The sequence below is a fragment of the Doryrhamphus excisus genome, linkage group LG3 (assembly GCF_037039965.1).
Source record: "Doryrhamphus excisus strain RoL-2023G ecotype Guam linkage group LG3, RoL_Dexc_Guam_v1.1, whole genome shotgun sequence".
Classification (NCBI taxonomy): domain Eukaryota; kingdom Metazoa; phylum Chordata; class Actinopteri; order Syngnathiformes; family Syngnathidae; genus Doryrhamphus; species Doryrhamphus excisus.
In genome coordinates, this window is record NC_136359.1 from 21,416,612 (window position 1) to 21,440,290 (window position 23,679).

The 23,679-nt window shown below is 39.6% G+C and overlaps 1 protein-coding gene across 13 annotated transcripts in view; it reads left to right on the forward strand.

Annotated features, from left to right (window-relative positions):
* Nucleotides 1-564: 564 nt before the first annotated feature.
* fbrsl1 (fibrosin-like 1) overlaps nucleotides 565-23,679 on the forward strand; it is a 331,034-nt gene continuing 307,919 nt past the window's right edge. For all 13 annotated transcript variants that reach the window (XM_058069507.2, XM_078789180.1, XM_078789182.1 and 10 more), the window contains exon 1: nucleotides 565-1,893. In XM_058069507.2, the coding sequence (XP_057925490.2) occupies nucleotides 1,609-1,893 (285 nt within the window). In that variant the 5' untranslated portion in view covers nucleotides 565-1,608. The remainder of the gene's footprint in view (nucleotides 1,894-23,679) is intronic.

Sequence of the window (23,679 nt, forward strand, 5' to 3'; positions counted from 1 at the left end):
TTCGAATTGACTGTCGGAAAAACTCGTCGCCAAACAACCTTTTGCGTTTCACTATAGTGCATTCAAGAACTGCCGAAAAACATGCAAAACCTTAACGTTTGACAAGAAAACATTATCAGTATGTTAGTATTACCTCTATGTCGTGCATTTCACCCGTATTATGTATTCATACATTATTACCAGTTTATAATAAATGACATGTGTTACTTTGGAGAAAAAAAAATACACCTTTTTTCTTTCCGAAAATGTATGAGGAGCCACAGTATCTTCTTTTATTGGGAAACCCTCTAAGCCACATATTAAAAAAAATGTAGTTCACAATGAAGAGGGAGTGTGTCACATGTTGACATTGCTTTTTTTCAGGAAATCCACTTTTCATTTTTGCTTGTCTGCTGGTGAAAGCTACTCAGAGAATGGGATAACGGCCAACATGCCAAACATTACAATGAGAGCTTGTCAAAAGCAGATAGTTATCCGTGTGTGTGTGTGTGTGTGTGTGTGTGTGTGTGTGTGTGAGAAAGAGAGAGAGAGTAAGTGTGCAACACAGGGGAAATACATGATGTGGCATCACTTCTGGCTGACAAAGACATCTTAAGCGTGAGAATTTGGGCCGACAGTTGTAGCAAAAATGTTTTTTCTCTCGCTATTTTATAAAACACCAGCTTCCTTCCTATGTTAAATTGTAGGCCAGTTGTGGCGGAAATACGTCAGTTAGGTGGCTTTTCGCACAAGCTTGACTGTGTCTTCATTTCAGATGAAGGGATGCTGGTGGAGAGAAGGGAGATTTTAATCACTCCTGTCGCTTTAAGGACTCTTATCAAAGCCTTATTATGCGAATAGAGAGCACCGTGAGCCACTGAGCAAGCAACCAAGGGACGGACTGGAGTGGATTTGTGTGGAAAAGCTAACATTATCCGAGCTGGAATGGACCGCTTCTCTGCCGTGAGGAGTTTGATTTCACACTGGACAGCTGTCTGACGGATCGTTTAGGAAATATTGCGCACAAGTAGCACTCAATACTTGGGCTCGTTTGCGCCTGACGCGCAGAGAGGAATATGATTTAAAAGTCAACACAGGCGGAATTATTCAAGGACCTCATTACTACGCGGTTTGTTTCGACTGGATAGTCTTTTTTTTGACACCGGATCATGGATTGGGGAGGTGGAAAAACAACAACGGCCAGCGACATGATTTCTCTGCGCTGTTTGCGCCCCGCAGCGAGGTTCGGCGTCGGCGCTGTCTGTATTGCAACAAAAGTTACAAAGCGAGTCTAATGCGTAGATTTTAACTGTTTCTGCCATTTTGCACCTGCTTTAGCGGATAGCGTCCTGACACGGTGCAGATCCGTGTTGTTTTTTTGCTCTCCCTCCGCCGCCTGTGTGTGGATACTTACACGTTTGCTTATCGTAATGGAGATTGGCGAGCTATCTACTCAAGGTCATTGAGTGTTTAAGGCTAGATTTACACACACAGTCATTTGTAGTCGTTGCGGCACAACCTAGGATTGTTTGTGATTCCACGGTGCAGACAGACAGCGTCTCCCGCAGAGTTGTGTTTGCATTGGTTTTGACACCCCCGAGCCCTCCCCCTTCTCTCCTCCCTCCCAACATGGATGGGAAATTGAAGCAGGGTCGGAGATGCCGGCCCAAGCGGGAAAGAGTGCGAAGGTTGCGGGAGACAACGGGGAGCGGAGACGCCGACCCCAACTCCTGCTGTTCCGACAGGGAGCGACACAGTCCGAGGAGGGACACCGCTAAAAAGAAGCCGCACCCCGCAGCGGCAGCCAGAGCCCCGCGTACCCCGAGGCGGAAGAGAAGGGAGTCCGGCTCCCAGGAGGAGGACATCATTGATGGATTTGCCATTGCCAGTTTCATCAGTCTGGACTGTCTGGAGGTAAGCAAGAAATACATCATTACATATTTGTTGATATGGATATGGACGCTCAAAAAGTACATTATTGCATTTTTGGGGGTTCAGTGGCTTGCCTGTACCCTGAGGGTACCCTTGCCTTTTGTACCTGTCTATCTACCAATATCAGGGGTGTCCAAACTTTTCCATAGAAGACCACATAAATCAAAGAATGCTGTGGTAAAACCCAATTAGTTGCTAAAAAGATATTTATACAATCAAACCTTAGTTTTGTAAGATTTTGCTTGAATTAAAATTGAAATTTAAGTTTCCTCCATGCTTGTGCGTTATTGGGTGTAACATACTTGCCGGTGTTGAATAGTGTGGCATTATTAAAAAATGTATACGGATCATACTCCCAGTTTAATCCCCCAACACTAACTCTTACCATTCTTATTTGACACAATACTACGGTTTTTTCAAAGGTCTTCATTTGGTAAACTCAGAACAGAGAATGTTCCTCACACTAGTCTGTTTGTCGCATCAAGAAAAAGTTCAGGCCAATGAAGAAAGAAGAAATCATGGAAGTTAATGTTGCAAAAGGGGTAAAAGTGTTAAGGGGAAGCATTGTCTCGAATGAATTCATTGGATTTACTATGAGAATAATTGCTATTTAACTTTGTCTTAGTAGTATAGTATTTATTAGTCCCAACATATCAGCATTTGAAGGCCAATTGGCCATCTGGCACCCCTGATCTAGATTGGTTCTTGATAGACACAAATGGACTTCACTACTACATTCTTAATCAGCTGAGTGGTTGAACCATTAACAAGTCACATTTGTCAGAATTGGTCCTAAATGGCAAATGTAATTGGTGTTCCCATTTCAGTGTGGATGAGAGTGTAGTTTACCTTGAATATTTCAAGGTGTGACTTAATTGTGGATGAGTGGTTTCCTTCCAGCAGCATAAGGACCATTAAGGAAAACAAACAGGTGTTGCTGTGTCTCAAATGGCTTGGAATGTTTTGTATTCGGGTTCCCCCAGAGTTGTAAGTGCACTCCTGACATTTTGCTTGTTGATGAATCTCCTTTTGTAGCAGTCATCTGTTAGAGACTGACGCAATGTTTGCTCGTAATTGTTTCTGTTGTTGGTAAAATAAGAAATCCTCTTACAAATAAAACATTACTCCCACTGGGGCATTGACTGACAAGTCAGATGTGCAAGTGTTCTGATTTCCCATGGCATAATGAGGCTTTATTAGAGCTGAAATATAAACCTGTAGCTTTAATAAACACTGCTAATGTGTCCCCATAGGTCTATATTTCAAGATGATGACCTAATTTGCAAGCCCAAGGATGATACAGGAAGGCACCTAATTCCAGCAACTGCCACCCATGTAGGCTCAGCAAAGGAATTAATCAGTCATGACTCTTTCCTCCTACACAGTGCTGAGCTTGATATGGTTAAATGCAGGCTTACAGCACAAAGACTGCTTGCAATATCAGCCAGGAGTGTATAATCATAAGGAAGCAGAACAGCGGAATGACCTAATGATGGCCATCAGTTGAGCCATCTGTTAATAAGTTTTGCATGTCCATGTGGCACTTGTATTGCTTTTGCATTTAACGTGGTCCTTCACTGTACTCGGAATGGATTAAATAGGAAAAAAAAGGGGTCTCGGTGAAGTGCAGGTGCTTGAACTCTAACCACCAAACAACTATTGAGGAGCTTTTGAAATCCCAGAAGGCAGCAGCTATTATAGATCAAATATATTACACCTCATTAAATCTGACTGGAAGATTACCATAAAGCAGGATTATCTTTACTATTTAGTGTCATGGATGTCACAACCGCTCTTACATTGTGACATATTTATGAAGAAAATGTGTGAAGGAAGATTCCCCTCGCGTGCTATGATCTTGTATCTGTGATTATTTCTGCCCTTCTGCGCTTCTCACAGCTGCTGACTGGGAAAAAAAAAAGACTTTGAGGATGTCTTAGCATCTAAGTGCCTTTCACTGGCTTCTCCTTTGCCAGCATGCTGGTGTCTGTCCACACTCTGCTCTAAGCGACTGATTTGTTGGATGATTCTTCTGTTTGATGCAGTTACAGTTGGTCCCCGTATGTTCTTGATTCATCATTCACTGACCCTCAAAGTCCCATATTTTTGGTCAAAACATCATCTTTCTCATTTATATATATATTTTTCATATCTTTATGCTTCACTGATAATGTATGCTCATGAAGCTTTGAAGTTTTGCACTTTGTTCGGCGGTTCTGATGCCGTCTGTTCATTGATCGTCTTACATTATGATTCATTAGTGGTGATACATTTTATATGTGTGTGAGGCATATTGCAAAGAGATCGGGGAGGGTTCTGGAGCTGGATCTAATCTAATAAATACACTAACTCCCACTCTGATTACAAACGTTAGCAGGAGGGTTTGAAGCGGGAGGAGAGAGCCGTACAGTATGTCTTAAATAGACATTTTCATGGGTGGATCAATTATTGGTTTTTCATAAATTTGCTGGTGAAAAGCAGGGAACTAGTGTATATTGCAAATTAACATTTTTCATTGCTGTTGCGTTTTTTGTTTGGGTTGTAATTGTTTGCATGATTTTGATAAAATGCACATTGAGGAGGAAATACAATTACTGTATTTTCTGCACGATAAGGTGCACCGGATTATAAGGTGCAGTCTCAATTACCGGGTGGTCTACAAAACCGTAAGCAAAGCAGTGATTTTAGTTTGACTCTATTCTACTCTTTAACAATTCATTCACCACATTTTTAATGAATCTTCTCCCACAAATCCATCAAAGACCTCATCTTCTCTAACTGACATTGTGTGTGTGACGGAAGTATCGTTAGTTCTGATCAGTGCGCCTCGGAAAGATGTTCCGGGAATTTTTTAAATCATCAAAATAAGGCAAAATGCAGTGAATATTACATGTTATCAATGTACTTGCTCATGCATGACAACATCATGTATATAAATCGATAAAATGTTGTTATAGGTTTTTTTGTGTTATTAGCTAGCTCATATTAACTGTTTTTTGGCGTTACAATATCCAGAAAAGTAAAACAAATACTGTTATGTTCATGTTTCACATAAGGATTGTAAATTTATTAATTTTCTACCGCTTATCCTCATGAGGGTTGCAGCATCCTTGCTATCTTCGGGTGAGAGGCGGGGTACACCCTGGACTGGTCGTCAGCCAATCACAGGGCACATATAGACAAACAACCATTTACACTCACATTCAATATGAACAATTTGGAGTCGCCAATTAATCTAGCATGTAATTGGAATGTAAAAGATGGGCAAAATTCCCCTTTAAAGCAGATACCTTAGCCCAAGCATCCTTAGCTCGCCACTGCCTCAGTGTTTCTCGTTTTTCATCCATCACTCTCACACAGCTCGTAAGTTCACTTCGAACGTCCTGTTTACATCAATGTCCAGCGTTTGGAGTTCTTTTGTTCATCCTCCTGGAATTATGGCAAGCTCCGAATTCATTTGCTTCACTTGTTTTTTCAGAGTAGTCGAGAAATGGGCGCAGTATCTTAAGCGTACATACTGTATGTAGTATTACGTATTGTTCTCAGGGAATGTATTACGTCCCTGTGTCTGACAGTCATCAAGCTTGTGCGCTTACCAAAGTAGCACAACATTTTTACAGAATTTGGAACACATAACATGCACAGTTTGTAAGGCATATCATAATTTTTGAGAAAATTAAAGGCTTTTAAAAAGTACGCCTTGTAGCCCGGGAAATACGGTATGTAATCATAATTTATTCTCCTTTACCAAAATGCCTAAGCCATGTTGAATGAGCACAGTGCACACATCGATGCACTATACAAGCTTATCATTCAAGGCTAAGTAAATGAAGCATGGTATGGCGGTATGTGAAATGATGCTCTCATGCCAGCTACTTGTTGGTAATTGGTCTGATTTGCATGCAAATGGGTCGGGTATATTAAATGATGTTGGTTTCGCTGAAATGATGCAGGGGCTTGTGAATTAGTAAAAGCTTTCCGCTTCCTTTTGATTTCCTCTGAAAGAAATGTGTTGACTAATTGTACTGCTCTTCATACAACCATAATAATTAGTTTTTATCAATACGCTGCAATTGTGTGAATGGAAGCCAGTGTTTGAAATATGTACACCCTGATTGTCTCATGACTCATTCTTTCACCTTCGTACTGGATACTTGAGTAGAGCTCATGACCTACACTACCGGTGCTAATTGCTCATCAATTATGAGGAGGCTGGCACTTGCAGGATTTTACTAGGGAATAGTGCTGACCTATTGCATCATGCTCCGATAAGCTTGCTCTCCTGGTGGTGGGAGTGTGCGGTCCTTTTGACCCTGTCAAGGTGATTGATGGCCAGCATTGTTGTGTTAGTGTCAGACTACTGTCTCATTAGTATTCTGCCAGCAGAGATGATCCAGCCTGTTTAGTTTCATAGAATTTGCATGGCACACAATATTGCGGTGCTCCTTTAAGTTCATGGCATCCCTTTCGGTGATCTTTAAAATGCTTTCTATTCCTAGCATCAACACAACCAGATTTGTAACATATCCTTAAGTGACTTCTGTTATATGATCTGGTGCTATATTAAATATTATTGTAATTCAAATTAAATACAATTAACTCACAAATACAGTGGTAGTGGTTTCCTTTTTTGCACCATAGCACTTTGCGCTGTTGATTTTCCAGCTCCAGACAGATTGGATCAAGCTCCCTAGATGAAGGTTTAAGCCCTAGCATGGTCTCGTCTGTTCCCTTACCCTGTTTCATTACAACTAAAAGCCATTTGCCAACATGGTTGCATATGATAATGTCACATATGTATATTTGCTTTTTGTATAAACATAACCATCATTGGGTCCATTTGGTGATTCTCAAAACTGCCATCCTGATTAAGGTATTTTTTTCTGGTATTTGGCAGATCTGTAAAAATATCCAACAATTACAGAATGAATGTGCCACCGCTACTGAAGAATTTAGTTGATTCCCTGAGATAGATGATTTTCACCTGACAGCGGTGATCTAAAACAATTACCCTCTGCCTCTTCCCCGTGGGTATCGAACAAGTGAGTACATAATAAACTGACACAATTATCCATCTGTCACAGTATTAATAAGATGTTTGATTTGCTCCATTTGCTCTGTGAATGACGGAGTTGCAAATCCCCTCTTATTAATCCACAATCCTCCTGTTCATCTGCTTTAACATGAATTCACAGATTTATTTGGGTGTTTCATTCTGTGGAATGAGTTTCTCTAATCTCTAATGAGGATTTAGGTTTATTTAATTTTGTGATATCGTAGCCTTGTCAAGGGCAGGATGATGAAGGACTATTTTATTTATGCATTTGTCCTAGAAACCCGGCCCTTTATTGATCTTTTCTTCTTTTTAATCCAGACAAGAGTAGCTAAACAGGATTGCTCTTTTTCCTCAAGGTCCTGTTTTACACAGATCGTCATCTGTTGATGGCCACTGAGCAGCTCTATAGAGTATCATGGGGAAATTAACTTCCTTGCCCACAGGGATCCTGACAGTAATGGTTAGAGAAGCTGTGAATTGATGCTTCACTTTCCCCACCCATACTTCCCCATCTGGTGCTCGGAATTAAGCCAACAGCATTCCAACTACAATTGTGTGTCTTCGGATGTAATCAAGTGCTAAATTGAAGGTTTCAAAGTGAGCACCAGTATGTTGTTTTTTTTTTGTTTTTTTTTTAAACCTTTTCCTCTAAAACAACATCAGATGGCCATGTGGCATCCGCCTTGCATGTCACGTTGCACACAGCATGGGTGCTTGTGTCATGTGAACAACCATTACTGTCATCAAACCTAATACTACAAGTAGGATCACTGGAAACACCCTGACCAAAACAATGAAGTCCATCAATGTAGCAGCTGGATGCATGTTCCTTGAAGCTGAAAGGGTTCAACCTTAGTTTGTAGTCCATTTTTTACATGGTTTTATGTGGTTTATTACTGTACCACACTACTGTAATAAATAATGTATATTATCTACTGTGATGTTCATTTGTGAACTGTATCCGAGGAGTTTTAGCTTGGTGTAGGCTCCACCCGCAACAGCAGCCCCTGTTAGGGATTCAATCCATCCATTTTCTTTACCGCTTATCCTCACAAGGGTCCCGGGCATGCTGGAGCCTATCCCAACTGTTTTCGGGCGAGAGGCGGGGGATTATTCTGAGCTAATTCAAACGTGCAATAACATGTTGAAGTCTGGTGCTTGTGTGTCTCACCGAACATTGCAGTAACATCACTGACACCTAGTGACCAGTGGGGTATACTACATATCATCACAGCATGTTTGAATGCGCCTTGTTAGTGTCTTATACAGTAGCGCGTGATGAGATTTGTCGTTTTAGGAAAAGCTGTCTTGTGAGCTCAAGGCAGCCAGAAGCCAATCACTTTTCATCGATTTTGAACAGCTGGGGCTTTGTGTTAATATCCAAGCAGAAGATCTATATTAGATCAAAGTTATTTAAGATTTAGCGGCTCATAATACGTAGATGTTCGGACTTGTCTGCACCATTAATCACCATTACCATTTAATACCATCAGCATTAATAATGGCAGCACAAGGTCTTTTCGGAGCAGGTGTCCGAATACAGTGCACCATGGCGACAGGTGACCATAACGCTGCTTCATAACAAAATGCAAGCGCTCAACAAAGGGGTAATATCTACCATGCAGGATCTTCACTTTTAATTCTGATCCATTTAATCGACAACTGTTTTGGTGATCGATTAATTTCAATTAAAAATGTGCTTCATGTGCCTGATTTCAGCCTCTCAAATTTGACTATTTTTTTTATTTCCTTAGTCATCCATGAAAGCAGACCTATTATCATTGTGTTTCAGGCAAAACAAGATAGTCACACAAATTAGCTTTGTCTTCGGAAAAGAACAATCAACATTTTTGCCTCTTTTGATATCTTGCAAAGCAAACCACTGTAGAGATGTGTGCATAGAGTCTGGATATGAACATTCTCACGCTGTGCATTATAACATGAGAAAACGAGTTAATTTCAGATAGCTTACAATGTTGTATATGAAGCCTTGTAAAAAAAAAAAACTCTAAACAGCGTTGCATTGTTTGATATACACGCTGTGATCATGCATTAACACGTACATTGATGATATCTTTCCGTATTTATATTATTTCAAACACTACCAAAGCATCAAATATAAAAAAACTTACACACACACATTGTTAAACTATTGTAGGGGTCATATTTGAGCTGTGTAAAATAATGGATATGACAGACTGCACAACTTGCCTGAATTTACATGGTAACCATCTTTTTCCATCATCATGCATGTGCTTGAACACAACACTGCAATTTCACTGCACAAGCTATAGAACCTCAGGAGGGACACGGAAGACATTATCACTTCTTGCGTACACACAATACATTACAAGTCCATTATGTCCTTCATCATGTCTTCTTTCACTCATTTATATTGCCGTTTGTGACATGCATTTCAACAAATGTTGGCTTTTTTAAGCAATGGTGCACGCCTATGAACGCTGGCTGTCGAGAGGCTGTGCTGCACATCCACACTGGAATTGTGGCATTCGGCTTACAAACTATTGCTAACTGCTAGCACTCTGCGTCCGTAGCCCCCGCCTGAAATACTGGCATAAAGGTGCTTGTATGACACCCCCATGACACTTGTCCTGAGACGAGTTCTGGTTGTATTACGGTGCTGAGGAAAGTAGTTCTGGCAAGTTGCTGGGGACAGTTAGAGTTTGGCTTATCTAACAATATGCGTTCTCAAGTGTAATACATCTGCATCAAAAAAATACCTAATCTAATAAAAAAATAAAAATATGTTTATCATTTTGTGCTAAATATTGGTAACAAAGCCAATATTATGCATGTCTCATTTTATGTGCTCTGCCATACACTTCTGTTGAACTGAAAATTGATACTGACACTGAAAGCATCACAAGTCACTTGATGTTCCTTGTGAGGTACCGCATTTGCGCTGCTCGGCTTACGTCCATTTTTTTTTCTTTTCCCAACGGTGATAGCGCTTTGCATCATACATCAGCACTGACAAATTAAGCTTTAATTAAAAGGGAAGCTTCAGCTTCTCATTGGTTTTTAGCATCCTAGTGGGAGAGGTTCCTTAATGCTAGTGGGATGTCCCCCAACTGTCACATACTGTTGGCGACTGTGCGCCTGATAAATGCATGATCACATACACAGGATTTCTTGTATAACAATCTCAGTCATTCTCCAATGACCTAAATACACCCCCAGGATTGTAGATGCATAACACATGCTGATTCACATGCTCAGCCTCCAGTACTGCACTTGAGTGTACCATCACTTAAGAGCTAATAACATTCATTTATATTCATTGTAAATCCCGACAGGTCATTTACAGTGAGTGTAGGCCCTCAGATCGATTTCTCTAGTTTAGATGTGTCTCTACAAAAAAAACACAGTATTTTGATTTTGATTTACTTACAGTACATACTTAAATTAATTTAAAAAATACACAGAATACAGTGGTATGAAAAAGTATCTGAACTTTTTGGAATTTCTCACATTTCTGCATAAAATCACCATCAATTTGAATAATTTGAGTGAACCATGGTGCACATCAGACAATGCTTCTCATCAAGACAATTTTTACCAGGTGTGTGTTTTGTAATGGGCAGGGTAGCTTTAAGTCACTCATCAGTGTTTGGGCACACACCTGACTTAAATTGTTTGGTAAAAATTGGTTTCAATTGCTCTTTAAGTCTCCTTAGGCAGAGGGTTCAGTTACTTATTCCTCCCTCTTCTGTTATTATTTGCATGCTATACTCCTTAAAATATGAAAACCTATAAATGTTTGGGTGGTTTCAGTTAAACCAGACACTGTTTTTTCATCTGTGTGATTTTGACAAAGATCAGATCACATTTGATAGTGATTTTATGCAGAAATGTGAGAAATTCCAAAAGGTTCAGATACTTTTTCATACCACTGCATGCTTTCAGTTTTGTTGTTTTTTGAAATATGCAAGATAAGGATAAGCATGCAGTGTAACCCATAGGATGGTAATTAATCTGTGGCATCACAATGTCATCTTTTAATTTTCAACAGTGGCCATCATGTAAAAGTCAGTGTTTGTATGTCAATAGGTTGGTTTGTGTCAGAAACATTATCTTATTTCACACCGAGATATTGTTATTGACTTACATATGGGTGCATCTCAATTTTCCCATCCTCCATGCAAGTGGGTGCTGACTTTAAAGATAAATAAAGACAAATCATGGTACACCTAATACATCACTATATTCATGAACAGATGCATAATAGTGCAATACCAAATCAGCAGTGGTATGCCTGGGGCATTTGGCTCACTAGCTCATGCTGCTAGACTTAAAGGAGACCTATTAAGCTGTTTCCACTTTTCTGACCTATAAATGTTGTTATAATTTAGTATTCTTCTATTAAACAATGCCAAAGTTGGCACATTTAGAAAAGAGCTGAAAGAAGTCAGGGGTGATTCTGAACGCTTGTTTCAGAGAGTTTTTTGTAACCCCAGCTCTTTGTGATGTCACAGCGTGCCAAAAGATTGCTAAAAGAGTCAGGTATCAGTAATAGGTGGTTAGAGTTGATGATGATTTCGGGCCAGCAAGAGAGAAATATGGGAAGATGTTTTGTGAACATGGGTGAATCTGGACTCTCCGCCAAACGGTTGTTGAAGTCCGTTGGCTTTCCAACGTTACTTGGTCATGTTGAAGAGTTAGAAGTGCAAGCTGTCAGTAACCATATATTAGAGTCCTAAATTTGATTCTAGAGTGTGCATACAGGAGTGTGAGTATGTCGGAGTGTGTCAGTCTTGACACAAAGTGAATGGGAAATATAACAACACATAGTCATGCTCACGTACTGGTGTAATTACTTCAGGTACTACGATTAATGTGAAAGCAAACGTGGTGATGTCATGCGTTATGAGCCAATTAAATTGATTGTTAACTGACGGGAATCCATTTCCGGTGTTGTTAATCTTCAAAAGTAAGAGATTGATGCAGAAAAGCAATGGATGGCTCAAATGTGTTCATTCGTCCAGAATCCAGCGCCGAATCACCGTGATTGTATGGATACTAGCAAAACAATAGCCACGTTTACAGGGACCCAAATATTCCAATTCCATTCGGGTTATTTGCTCAAACGGAAAGAATGTAACCTTTGTGTACACCGCATTCCGTAAGAAAAGTGCCAATCTGAATGAATATATGATGGGATTCCCAGGGGTGGAATATCCCTTTCCCCAATCCGATTGAGGTATCTTGTACCCGCTCAATCGGAAAGTTGAAGACTGCGTTCTTCTTCGTGGTGTAACTTAAATATACACCTCTTTTTTTCATTTATTGTTTGTACAGTCAAACGTTTTACTAATTATGTGAAATGCCCTGTTTTGTTTTTTATGTGCAATTTCGGCCCACATGAGGTCAGTTGTTGCATGACTTTGTGTTAGCCCTACATCTACGTTTGCGGCCAGTGCACCACTAACACATATTAAGTGGCACATTGAAGCAAGTAGGCAGCCTGTTGAGATAACATACTGTATATTTATATCAATTTCCTGCTTGCCATTCCGGGCTGCTTTACGTCTTCCTGTCTCACTGTTTTCATTGTGGTGAATGGCAGGCTATAATTACACTGTGATTAAGACACTCTGTCTGCAAGCCTGCAATGACTTTGGAGCTGAGACGTTTGAGGCTTCCCTGATACATATTCACTGCTGATTTGTCCCCTTTTTGCTATTCATATCTCTTCAAATGCTTGATTAATGTGTGTTATTAAACAAAATCATTTCATCTGTATAGTTGCCGAACAATGAGACGTTATTATGACTTTACTGTCGTCCTATTTGTCACTCAGCTGCTGTAGTTTCCAGGTACCTGATTCTCAAAATCAGAAATGGACATTGGAGAAATAAATGTTAACAGATTTTTCTATTCATCCAAGGTTTTCATTGATATAGCAGAAAAGTGTGGCTGGTTTTAACCTTCACATCACTTGACTTCCTTTTCGCTATTTAGTTTTCTTGAACGTGTAGGTCAGTTTTTTTTTTCAAAATTTGCAGCTTTGATTGACACAAAGATGTATGAAAAGGCTTAATCATTGTGGACACTTTTGAAGGGAAGCATCGATGTGATATTTCTGAAACACAAGGTGAACACTTAACAGCAAAGAAGGTCACTTGTCTGTGTTACTTACTCTTTTTGGCTTTCATAATAGCAGTCATCTTTTTTTTAGACATTGAATGGGTTTACTCTAGCACTCTAGTCAAGTAGAATCACATAAGACTTAAACTAATGTGCAGTATCCAACATGGTACCAATCCGAAAACATTACAAGCTGCAAAATAGTCTCCAGTTCACACGATGGTGTTTTTTAATGAGGGCTCTTATTTCAATATGGTGACTCACACTGTCATGACTGTGTGCCTGAGTCTCTTTGCATGTTTTGGTTGAAGATCACTCTTGTGTTAAAGCAATTAGTGTTAACAGTTGTTGACATGCCCTTCTACTCCTCGCCACTAACACCAGCTCTGATGATTTTTTTTTTTTCCTCAGCACTCATTTCATTTAGTGTTTGGTGTGATGGCTTTGGCACTATATAATAATACTCCCTGGCCAAGACAATAGAACTCAGAGAGTGTAGTTATGCAATGTGGAATTTCTACTTTTTCTGATGCCACTTCTGTTTCATTTACTGTCTGGATGACATTTACTTGACAACTCAAGGAGAAGCTGCCACATTCAGTTTACTTACGGAAATGAAGCGCTTTGTCACCAATCCATGCTTTACTCATCATCTCTGGATGGTTCTTTGCCAGAATAAGCCCTTCAATCTGCTCGTTATTTCATGTTAAGTGATGGTTTGATGTTTAGTGGCGAGACTTTCTGCAATTTATCTGTAATGAATTGGATATGGGCGGCACGGCAGTCGAGTGGTTAGCGCACAGACCTCACAGCTAGGAGACCAGGGTTCAATTCCCACCCTCGGCCATCTCTGTGTGGAGTTTGCATGTTCTACTCGTGCATGCGTGGGTTTTCTCCGGGTACTCCGGTTTCCTCCCACATTCCAAAAACATGCTAGGTTAATTGGCCACTCCAAATTGTCCATAGGTATGAATGTGAGTGTGAATGGTTGTTTGTCTATATGTGCCCTGTGATTGGCTGGCGACCAGTCCAGGGTGTACCCCCGCCTCTCGCCCGAAGACACCCAGCACCCCCCGCGACCCTCGTGAGGAAAAAAGCGGTAGAAAATGAATGAATGAATTGGATATGAGGCTGCACGGCGGTCGAGTAGTTAGCGTGCAGGACACACAGCTAGGAGACCCGAGTTCGATTCCACCCTCGGCCATCTTTGTGTAGCGTCTGCATGTTCTTCCCATGCATGCGTGGGTTTTTTTCCGGGTACTCCGGTTTCCTCCCACATTCCAAAAACATGCTAGGTTAATTAGCGACTCCAAATTGTCCATAGGTATGAATGTGAGTGTGAATGGTTGTTTGTCTATATGTGCGCTGTGATTGGCTGGCGACCAGTCCAGGGTGCAGCCTGCCTCTTGCCCGAAGACAGCTGGGATGCTGCGACTGTATATTTCTGTATATTGTAACGCCAAAAACAGTTAATATGAGCTAGCAAACAACACAAAAAACCCTATAACAACATTTTATCGTTTTATATACATGATGTCATGCATGAGCAAGTACATTGATAACATGTAATACTTACTACATTTTGCCTTATTTTGATGATTTAAAACATTCCATCTTTCTGAGGCGCACTGATCAGAACTAATGATACTTCTGTCACACGCACACACACACACAAAACAGTTACTTACAATGTCAGATAGAGAAGATGAGGTCCGGGATGTATCCCGCCTATCGCCCGAAGACAGCTGGGATAGGCTTCAGCACCCCCCTCGACCCTCGTGAGGATAAGCGGTAGAAAATGAATGATTGAATAAATGAATTGGATATGACACAAAACTTTGCATGTGCATGGATTTTTTTGATTTGCGTCTGATGAAATGTGTTTCATTTTTTAATGCTTACTTAATAGAATTTGTATGAACAAACATAACATTATTGACTTAAAGGTGTTGGCTTCATTTTGTGCAGCGGAAGTGATTACATTCATGATGTGTCCTGGACTCCATGCAAGATAATCTAATATCTAATATCTCACTATATCATAGCCTGGTGTACCCAGCATGCCTTGCGGATACTTTATAAATAACAGTGCTCATGACAGCATTTTCATTTTGTTCATTTTGTTATATCCACCGTGATAAATAACATTAAAAGGAATATTTCCTGTGCTTGATGTGTGCTCGAATGTTGAAATATTGACCATTTAATTCTTCTTTCTGGACGGGAGGAGGAATGTTTACACCGGATATTCCCCCTGGGAAGATACTGTCTGTACCAATGCTCCCCCATTGTTATGATCCAGTTCTGGATTAATTTCTGCTATTTGTTATATATATAGTTATATATATATGTTTTTATAGTGTGCCAACTCACTGCGTTGAAGGCTTTTGCTGGAACACTGGTGGAGATGGAGAAGCTTTATTTACATTAAAAGACACAATTTGCCTTGTCAGATGATCGGCACATTTTGTGGAACAAATGTTTTTAATACTGCACTGCAGATGGAAATAAAAAAAAAAGTCAAAAACCCACAACACGTTCCACCGCGGCAGTAAGTCAGTCCACATACTGATAATATTGTCAATATTTACCACCCCAGAGCTGGCGGCTAATGCAGTGTTGAGTCCTAACTTGCTTGGTTATGACGCAGTAGGAATTACTATGAATCTTAAAATAATAATGGTGTTTCATGGCCACACTGCTTGCTAAACAACAATCCATGTCACTCGTCTTCAGGACTGTGTAGTGTGCAGAGAGCGAGCTGATAGCTATCAGTGGTTTCCATCGTGGAGCCCTTTGTCATATGGACCTCTGTAGCTCCTGTGTTCAGATCATTTTTCCCTGCTTGTTTCCTCACCCTCTCAATATGATTGTTGTACCTACCTGAATAGTGCAGCTGATGTCAATATGTCAATGTGTATGTTCTATTTCACATGTTTGTATTAATGAAATGATTTGCTTCTTTTCTGTTCAAGTGTGTTTTTATTTTACATATATTTTTTTAGTCAAAATTAAGCATTTCCAAACTTAAAATGGCTAAATGTCACAGTCACCATTCTGAAGATGCATTCAAAACAATATGTAATATTCTACACTGGTCACTAAGTGGCAGTAATGTTACTGTATTGTCCGGTAAGACACACAGCACCAGTGTTAATCGTTTCAATATATCCCCAGCCTAGTATTACTGGGGTTAAAGTATTTATATTATTAGTATAAATAGTATTTATTTATATTTACTCTTATTTTGTCTACTAATTTGGGTGTTACCAATATAAAGGTGATGATAGTTTTTTTTTATTTCTAGAGGGCTCTTATAAGAAGGTTGTAAACAGTTTTTTTTTATTTCTAGAGGGCTCTTATAAGAAGGTTGTAAACAGGTTCTCTATGCTCCAACTACAAAAACACTCCATTTATAAATCTGGAACCAATGAACCGTGAAAAACAAGAGTATATCCATTCATATAGTATATATCCATAACCCTGCTGTTGCCACATTATTGGATTTTCTTTTCTGACAAGATATCTATTTTAACAGGCTTGACCTCTTGCCAGCTTTAATGGATGTCACTTTATGAGTGTTTTAATCGTCTGTGAAAGTCAATGTTGCGTCTTTGTGCTCAACAGGAAGACTATGCGTTTGAAATATAATGGGCTATATACAGAGATGTGACATATGTAAGATAGGCACTACAATAAAGCCTGTAAGCTTTGTCATCTGCAGTGAAATGTAGCATATAAAATAATGCATTCAATTGGGGCTGTCTATACTCGCACTCACTGCATTGCTTATCCTGTCCAGGCAGCAACAAGGCCCTCAGTATTTAATCTGCTTGTTTCTCATGCATGTGTCAAAAACTTAAAACTGCATCTGCTTCCCTTCTGCACATAGCTTGTTTCAGAGCAGCCACTTTGTCAGAGTATCTGAAATGAGGGCACACACCACGGTGCCAGCACAACTAAAACCAAGCTGTGGAACGAGATTAAAATTACAACCACACACACACACACACACACACACATACGCACACACAGCCCAAGCACAAGGCCGGTTGCTGAGTCAATAAAGAAAACACAGTGAATGAGAGAACATAAACAGAACTCTATGCCAAGCTACTGTTTGCATTCCCCATCTCGTGGCCTGCAAGCTCATCAGCTGCATTACCAGCATGCAGTACAAATAGCATGCTATTTGGAACAAGAGTTTATTGTATCATAGTCTTTCATTAAAGTGGCGACAAGCCATTCACAGTCATAATGCAGTTTGTTAGATGACAGGTCATAGTCTTATTTATTATCACAGGGAAGGCCTTAAACCAATAAAAAAATGGTAAGATTTCATTTTAGATCACAGTTGTAGTGAATGATTTTCCAATCTGTAATTATTTTTTGCTTTACTTGCTTTAATCTAACACTTTTGACACAGAGCACTAAAGTAAACTCATTTTGTAATTAGTTCATTATGTAGTAGGCAGTTGCTGGGAATGAATTTATTTTAACAAATCCAATGCTGGTAACACACAAACTTCCCATTAAGTAAAGTAAGTAAAAGTTCCCTCGCTACATCGCGGTTCACCTTTCACGGATTCACTGCTGGGTTTTTAAAGTGTTTTTAATTTGCATATTGTGTCAGTTATTGTATTTACTACTGCTACCAGTAGAGGGTGTTTTATACTATATAATGTATGTAAGAGTTGAAGATAGTAAAGATGTCGTTAAGAGCCACAACAGTACAGATTGGCTAAGGGAGAATCAGTCTCTCTCAAGAAATTATTAAGTGACTCACTATCTTCACTCCTCTGACGTGCAAGTGACTCACTATCTTCACTCCTCTGACGTGCCTCGTCACGGTACCGTTTGGCTGTAGCATTTTTGTTTCCTTGTTAAAGGGGAACTGCACTTTTTTTTTTATTTTGCCCATCATTCACAATCTTTATGTGAAACATGAACACATTTCTTTCCCTTTTCTTTGCATTCTACCACAAGAAATGTCATGTATGCTCTACTTGCTTTTTAAGAATTATCTTTAATAAAACATCTTAAGTACCATTTATTACCAAATTGCTTTTCCACATGAAATTTCACTTAAAAATGTGTAGTTATTTTTACTGAGATTGTATCTGCAGTGTATTTTTCTTAAAGGGGACCTATTATGCTTTTTCCATTTTTCTGTCCTATGAATTTAGTTACAATGTTGTATTCTCGTGTTTCAGATATTGAGGATTGCACATTTGGCAAAAGGCGTGCTAAAACTGCCCCTTTGTGATGTCACAGAGGGGCTGACGTCCTTATATGGGTGTGACTGTAAACCTGTAAATCTCTGCCTTCCCCCTAAGCTAAAGCTTTGTGCACTGGTTATTGTGTGTAGCTGCTTTATAGGACTCAACAACCCAATACTAAGGGCCGAAAAATGAGCATAAAAAAATGAGCCCTTTAAACTTTCACTCTAGTGGTGTAGCTAGTTTATGACCATATCTCATCTTGTGATGTCTCCGATAATTCAGAAGTACAACTAATTGTTTAAGTATGGTTTTCTCACATGGTTTTAAATGTATAACTAAAGTAAACAAACAAAAAAAATGACCAAAAACACATTTTTCAGTGTAGGTCTAGACATTTTTGTTTTGCTTTTCATCTTTTACTCACCTTTGGCAAATGCATCATGGCAAATTATCCACATTTTACATCATTCTCCCGGCAACCTACCACTGCCACAAATAGATTTCATGTCCTGTGAGAAACTCTTTCAACTGAAAAAAGGTCCAGTTCTGAACATACTGCTACTATTTTGGCATCAAAAGGTGATCCCTTAAGGGGGTGCCACCATTGTTTACAGGCTTGCAGTTCAGTCTTTGTTTCGGGACAGAGTCCCCATGGCGAGATTTGGCACGATTGTCCTTTCCGTCCCTTCTCCCCTTCCACTGGTGCACACTTTCACTGCTCTGTACTCATTCGGGCCTCACCGTCACTTGTTTGAAAACAACAAAAGACTGAAGTTCATACTAATACACTTTTTCACTTATATCACAAAGCTGGGTTGACTTTAAAGAACCCTCTTAAAAGGGACGTTTGAGTAAAAAACATAAAACCAGACAGCAGAACAATCAACTGAAATCAAGTAATTTGCACATTAAAAACGTAGTTGTAAGTATTTTGAAATACTACATCCTACTGTGTGTATGAGAGTACGAGGGCTCAATTTGATCAAGTCTTTGTTGCATAGGGCAAACACAAAGTGAAGCTTCTTTTTTCTTGCGTGACATAATGATATAATCAAATTTGCATAATTGGCCATGACATATTTGCAAAAGTTTAGTAAAGAAGAGTAAAACAAATATGTAACTACACATGACAAACCTAAATAAATTTTGTAATAAATCTGATGTTAATCATTTGACATACCTTAAAAACTGTACCACTCACAGATCTCAATCACGTTTTGTTTTGGGGATCAAGGACTTTCCTTGTGCACACAGAAGGACATAAACAGTGACAGAATGTTGGTAAGTGATGGTGAATTTTAAAACAAAGAGAGAGCACAGAGGGTAGTATCCCATCCTCCATGCTTAATTGCTTCCTGGCAACGGAGGAAAGCTTGTTCTCAGTACATAAATCCTCCTATTTTCATTCATTTGCTCCAGGTGTTGATAAAACAATTCCCCTCCTGGATAATTTCCCCTTCATGCCTGCCAAGACATTCAGAGGAAGAGGGAGGAAACCCTGGTTCCTACCCAGCACACACATTTTGTGTGTGTGTGTGTGTGTTTGTGAACGGCTTTCCTTGGTGTTTTCAATTTGCACAATAATACAAGAGGTGTAAAACTGCTTCACAAGATGTCAGGCTCCACTGGGCGAGTGAACATGCTGTATGTTATGTGTGTGCAATGTGTGCAACAACATTAGTCACTTTAACTGTGCAACCAAGTCAAAATGTGAGATCAAGAAACGACAGGAAGAGAAATGCTTTAAATATTTGTCTGCAGAAAAAAAAAGTAGTGCCATGAGTTATGTTATGATGAGTGCAATATTTTATGAACTTAAATGTATCCTCTTGTCTGTCTCTTCTTGTCAAGTCAGGTCAATTCCTTAAGCACCATTTCACAGTTATCTCAACAAACTTGACACACAGTCAAGTTGCTGACGGAGAAAAAACCGTAACCAAGACTCAGACGTGTAGTGAATCTGTCTCTTTCCCTGTGTTCAGTTGACTGATGAAAAAATAAAATGTTTTATGACCATTACAACATGCTTTTATTACTGATAGCTGACAGCCATTGTATTGCATTGTCTTTATTGGCTCTGGAGCTCATAAATGTAACTCAAGCTCATATACCTCCTTCCAAACTGAGCTGTTGGAACTGGTAGAACATGCTTGAAATGTATTGAGAGTAAAAATATGACTTTTGCAACTCTGAAATTAGACCAATTCAATTGTTACTTGCCACACAATTTCGGTATAAGCTCAATACAATGCCTCACACACAAAAATTATAAAATGTATAGGTACTGTAGAAATCCTCCCCCTTAAGTGGGTTTCAAATAGAGGATAAGGGAATCTTAAAGCACCAAAACATATAATGAGAACCAGATTGTTTATTCCTGACAACAATACCTAATACAGATGTCCGGTCTTATCTGCAGTCCCTGTATACCTACAAGTAAGCAGGTCTTATTACAGCACAGCTGCAAAAAGCACCCTTCCTTTCCCTGCCCGACCTTTTATACACTCAAGATTATGTAAGAGGCTGGAGTCGTGGACCAATCAGCTTTCGCCACTGCCCTTGCTTGAACCGCTTCTTTCATACTGTTTCTGCTTTCGTTTGTTTGCAGGGGCATCAAGGCATCTTTTCCTTTGTTTGCAGGGGCATCAAGGCGTCTGGAACATTCTGTTATTCCTTTGTTGCAAAGCAAGCTGTCATATGCGTACCCGATGTTTCCACCTTAACTGTCAGTTGTCATGTTACTCCTTTTTTGTGTGGGTGCGTGTATAAGTATCTTTTGTCTGTATTTGTGAGACTATGTGTTTGTTTTAGCTTTTATCTTTAGCTAGCAAAATTGAGCAAATACCTTCATTACTCACCACTAATGACGAATAATGTAAAATCATGGATACACAGTTTAGGCTGGCGATGGGGGCTAGCAGGCTAGAGAAAGCGTTTCACCGAGCATATTTACATAATCCACACTACAAGCCTGTTGGAATTCCATTAACGACTTTCAATAATATTTTAACTTTATTCACCACACTGCAAGTTTTGAGGTTGGATTGTCTGTGGAAGTTCTTCCATAGTCAAAAAAATTGAGTTCGCTTGTGAGCAGTGAGTTTAAGGAATCGCTCTGCTGGATGGAAAAAAACATTCAAAAAAATTCAGTGAATTTGCAGGGCAGTGAATGCTGAATTGCACGGATCCACTTTGCATACATGAGTAATGTTATGCATTCAAATTTTTGTTTGTAATAGTACTTGAGACCTATTCAATTCTGATGACATTATGCAATGTTTTCCTCATAGATTTCTTGTAATTCAAAAGACAAAAACCGAGTTGTGTGGTCAAACATAAACACAGTTCAAGCAATACCGTAAGGAACTATGGATTGCTTCAAGAGTACTTTGAACGTTTACAACTTCATTATATCATGACGTTCTGTTCTCAACTAAACCCGTCAACATATCCATTTATGGCATTGAAGACAGATCTAGGACATAATCCACAGCATTCAAAGGCCCAAAGCAGAATCATTTGCGTTTTGGTTCCTCTGGCAAAAGAGCAGACATTGTTTGGAGCAGAGGACACAATCGTGTTTCTGTCTAAATCCAGCACAAATAAACACTTGTCGGAGCTGAGGAACGTGAAAGAGGAGAGGAGAGAACTGTTCAGGCATCGGTCATGACAAGTTATTACTGTGCTTAAATTGTCTATTACAACCTCTGTTTTCTTTGTTTACGTTGTCATGATTTACCGCTAACAAATGTAGCTTTTGTTAACGTCATTTCCACTTAGCACTTATTGTGGCTTCAGTCTGTCACAAAACAGTGACAAAACTTAATAAATTTAGTGATTAAATTTCACTTTTGAAGACTACAGTTGCAGTGGATGTGGTTACAGAATGTGTATTAACTCAGGCAGCACAATTAATCACATTAGAATTGCCATTCGTAGTCACACCTTAATGAAATGTAATTTGTAAATGTCAACTTAACTATCCTGCTACATTTTAATGAGTGACATACGCAGCATGAAACTATCACTCCAACACACTCAGTCATCGAGAGATAATGTGGCATGACATTACTGTACGTGACACACAGCAGCAGAGAACAAAGTGAATTGAATCAGCACACCATCAAAAAATGCGTGGAGGAATATCTACAAAACAAACAAATGCATTAGAAAGCTACCCCAACGAGGGAAAGATGGCATAATAGTGTAGAACAAATGTGATATAATTGTAGCTGTAAGCAAGAATACCATGACTTTTACTTCATCTAGAATTGGACAGTCAGACTGTAAATGATATGAATAGTAGTCACAAAAATGAAAGGGTGGATTTATTGCAGGGCTGCTGTGATCTGGCTTGCATTTCCATTCCCTGGTTGTGTGTAGGCAGATGACGATAGCTGCAAATGAGCTTTGCAAATAGTGTGACATTGTACGGGTACGACCGTCAGTGTGTAACTCACTAATTAATTCAACAAAGATGAGTAACAAAATACCATACAGTACTGTGTGCCGACTTTAAATGAAAAAAAAGGTATAAAACAACTTCTCCACATCCAAATCGAATAAATCCATCCATCTTTTTTCTATGCCGCTTATCCTCACTAGGGTTGCGGGTATGCTGGAGCCTATCCTAGCTGTCTTCGGGCGAGAGGCGGGGTATACCCTGAACTGGTTGCCAGCCAATCACAGGGCACATATAGACAAACAACCATTCACACTCACATTCAAAACTAAAGATGGCGAGTCAGGAATATGGCAAAACTCAACAAGTAAATATTTCCGGAAGGTTGTTTTTTGGGAGGAAATCGGAGTACCCGGAGAAAACCCATACACGCACACGGAGACCATGCAAATGGCACACCGAGAATTGAACCCAGGTGACTCCTGACTGTGTGGCCTACATGCTAACCGTTACATCGTGCAGCCCCCAAATCGAATACATTTTTATTAAATTCCAATTCCATTCACTTTTGTTGTACCCTTGTCAACCAATCAGTCACTATGCTGTGTCTATCTGCATCCTACTACTACCATACTACTGCAAAAGGTAGTATTAGTACAATGCAGTATTTTATACCCCTCAATTTATGGTTATGTTTAAATGACAGGCCAAATTGAAGTAGAACATCAAAAATAAGGAGGTTTTTTTTATCTTTGAATGTGGCGGGATTGTTGAACTGAACAAGCAAGGCCTCTTGCAACGTGCCGTTGCTGCCAAGGTTGGCTAGTGATTACACGATCCTGAGGGTTATGGGACAAAACGATGCAAGTGGTAGACACACAAAAAAATCATTTATACAGGCTTGTCTGTGAAGACACCGGCCAGTCCTCGACCCAAACTGAGGTGCTTATTATGGCCCAATAACCATAAGACAGTACCTG